The sequence below is a fragment of the Elephantulus edwardii genome, unplaced genomic scaffold (genome assembly GCF_000299155.1).
Source record: "Elephantulus edwardii isolate Elephantulus edwardi_28Jun2011 unplaced genomic scaffold, EleEdw1.0 scaffold00024, whole genome shotgun sequence".
NCBI classification, from domain to species: domain Eukaryota; kingdom Metazoa; phylum Chordata; class Mammalia; order Macroscelidea; family Macroscelididae; genus Elephantulus; species Elephantulus edwardii.
In genome coordinates, this window is record NW_006399774.1 from 17924140 (window position 1) to 17926561 (window position 2422).

Below are 2422 nucleotides of genomic sequence, written 5' to 3' on the forward strand. Positions count from 1 at the left end.
TTACTGACACCTCAGCCTTTCCTAGAAGGATGTCCCTATCCAAGGAATAGCCTCTCCTGACAATATTCTCACAGTATGAGAGACCAAACTCTGCCAGCCTTGGGTCTAAGGAGCACTGTGGCTGCATCTTCTCCAAGACGCCTGTTGTTCTTTAGGCCGTCTTGGGGCTTCTTCAGGACTCTTCCAACACTGTGGCCCAAACACATTGATTCTTCTTCTTCTTTCGTCCTTATATAAAACCTTACCAACCATTCCTGCGTGGTTGTTGGAAGCTTGCTGTCCTTGACTAGCTTAAGCCAAGGATTAATTTGATAATGAAATGCTCAGAAAGATTGTATTATAAATAAAAGTGTTCAAAATAACTAAGAAACAAGTATTGCATGTAATATCGTCAAATCCAACTTCCCTTCTCATTTTTGTTGATTTAATTTGCTATTCAGAGACTAGCATTTGATAGGTAAGCCTTGACAAGCAAATTGTTGAGAGAGAAAATTTGTAATAAAATGAATATTGTCATCTCTGAAGGCAGAAATACATTACAGTGCAGTTTTTCTCACTGATTAAAACTTTGTAAGTGAATAAGAACATACGATAATGTCCAATTGTTGTGTTGAATTTTATTTCAGTGAAATAGAGTTAAATAACTAGTTTGGAAAAGTGTAAGAGCATGCATTCATAGATAATTATTTAATAGTAATAGCTTCCACTTTGCAAAGTGTGTGTTAAGAGTACATTCAAAAGAGGAGACAGGGCTTTTCCTTGGTGAGGGCGCAGTGAGCAGGTGGGGAGAGGTTTCCCTAGGCCCTCAGCTAAGGCGAGCAAGAACAACCCTGGTTAGACCTGGGCTCCAGGGGGTGGGGTCTTTGCTGCTTCATGTAGTAATAGTTTCATGAAAGAGTCCAGAGAGAGCTGTCCCTTTGTTTAGAACTGATTAATTTAGAGTTCTCATACGTATTTCTAAAAGAAGCTAGTGTGAGTGAGTGAGTCAGTGAGAGGGGTGTTAATTGAAGTGTCTCAATCTGGTGCCTCTGGTAGTGCAGTCCATAGGGATGTGCTGCTACCCCAAAACAAAGCCTTATCTCTGTGGCACGCCAAATCCGTGGGTGGAGGAGGAGGGATCTGCCTTTGTGACAGCTTCACAGTCTCGGGACCCTACTTGCTTATATTTTGTTCATTCTCAGTGTTGAGTCTCTACTGGGATGTTTGTCATGGGACTTTTGAGCACTGATGTCTTGGTGGTCAAATCTAGGGTGTCCACTTTTCGTCTAACCTCCCTGTGCTTTTTGGTGGTATGTGAGGATGCTTGCTCACCTGGTCTTTGAATCCCCGAGTTTTCTTTATCTTTTCTTAGTCCTGTGTTCCTCGGGTACGTTCAGTACTGCCTTCTCCGTCCCCGTGGCTCTGACCCGGGTGTGTGTGTGTCATGTTCACACTTCTGCTCGGTGTGCAGTCTGTGTGTCAGAAAAGTCTGAAATGTCACACAGGGCATCCCTTTCAGTCTCACTCAGGATAGATGTGGAAAGGTTCCGCAGGTCTGTAAACAGGGTGCTGAAAAGATGATATGGGGGCTAGTCACGTCTGAGATGCTGTTTGACTAGCATATACTCGGTTTCTAGGAGAAATTAGGTAACACTGGTGGTCTTTGTCAGGAGCTGTGCTGCCAACCCACAGGCAGGCCATTCTGAACCACTGGCTGCTCCGGGGAAGAGAGATGGACAGTTTGTGCCCGTGTGAAATGTTGCCTCTGAAAGCCTGCTGGAGAGTCAGCTCCGAGTCCTTTGTGACTTGACACAGTACACAACAACAACACCCAAACCACTTCCCTCTGTCCATGCCTCCTCTGACAGTTCTCCTTCGGTGGCTCCCAGGGAAAAAGGTTTACAGCCTTGGAAAGCAGTTGGAGGGTCAGGTAGGAGTTGCTTCTGGCTCAGAGCGTCAGTGTGTAGGTTGGCACTGTGGCGTGTCATTGGCTCAACGGTGTAGGTCTGCTAGAGCCAGTCGCTGGCTGGCCCTGCCCCATCCTCCCTGCCATGGTGGGTTGGGTCATGTTGCTAGTCCATCTTGAGTCTTGCTCTTTTCCATTTTATCTGTCCTGTAAAATGTGGGCTTACTCCACGAATGACCGAGTGCATTGTCACTTTTCCCGAATCCTAACACTTGATTGATGAGATCATCCTCTTTGTCCCTCTCTTTCATTTCTTCTGAAAATTTTCTGACTAGCAAGAATCTCTGCCTAACAACACCTTTAAACTTTTCATTCCAACAGAAATCAGCAGAGTTCGGAAAGACATGTACAACGACACGCTGAACGGGAGCACAGAGAAGAGAAGTGCAGAGCTGCCGGATGCCGTGGGGCCCATCGTCCAGCTGCAGGAGAAACTCTACGTACCTGTGAAAGAGTACCCGGATGTGAGTGTGCGCT

The 2422-nt window shown here is 45.8% G+C and overlaps 1 protein-coding gene across 1 annotated transcript in view; it reads left to right on the forward strand.

Moving 5' to 3' along the window:
- The first annotated feature begins 2270 nt into the window (after positions 1–2270).
- The window catches only part of QKI (QKI, KH domain containing, RNA binding), a 107724-nt gene continuing 107572 nt past the window's right edge, over positions 2271–2422 (forward strand). Inside the window, exon 1 of the mRNA XM_006882825.1 lies at positions 2271–2409. Coding sequence (XP_006882887.1) covers positions 2290–2409 — 120 coding nt within the window. The 5' untranslated portion in view covers positions 2271–2289. The remainder of the gene's footprint in view (positions 2410–2422) is intronic.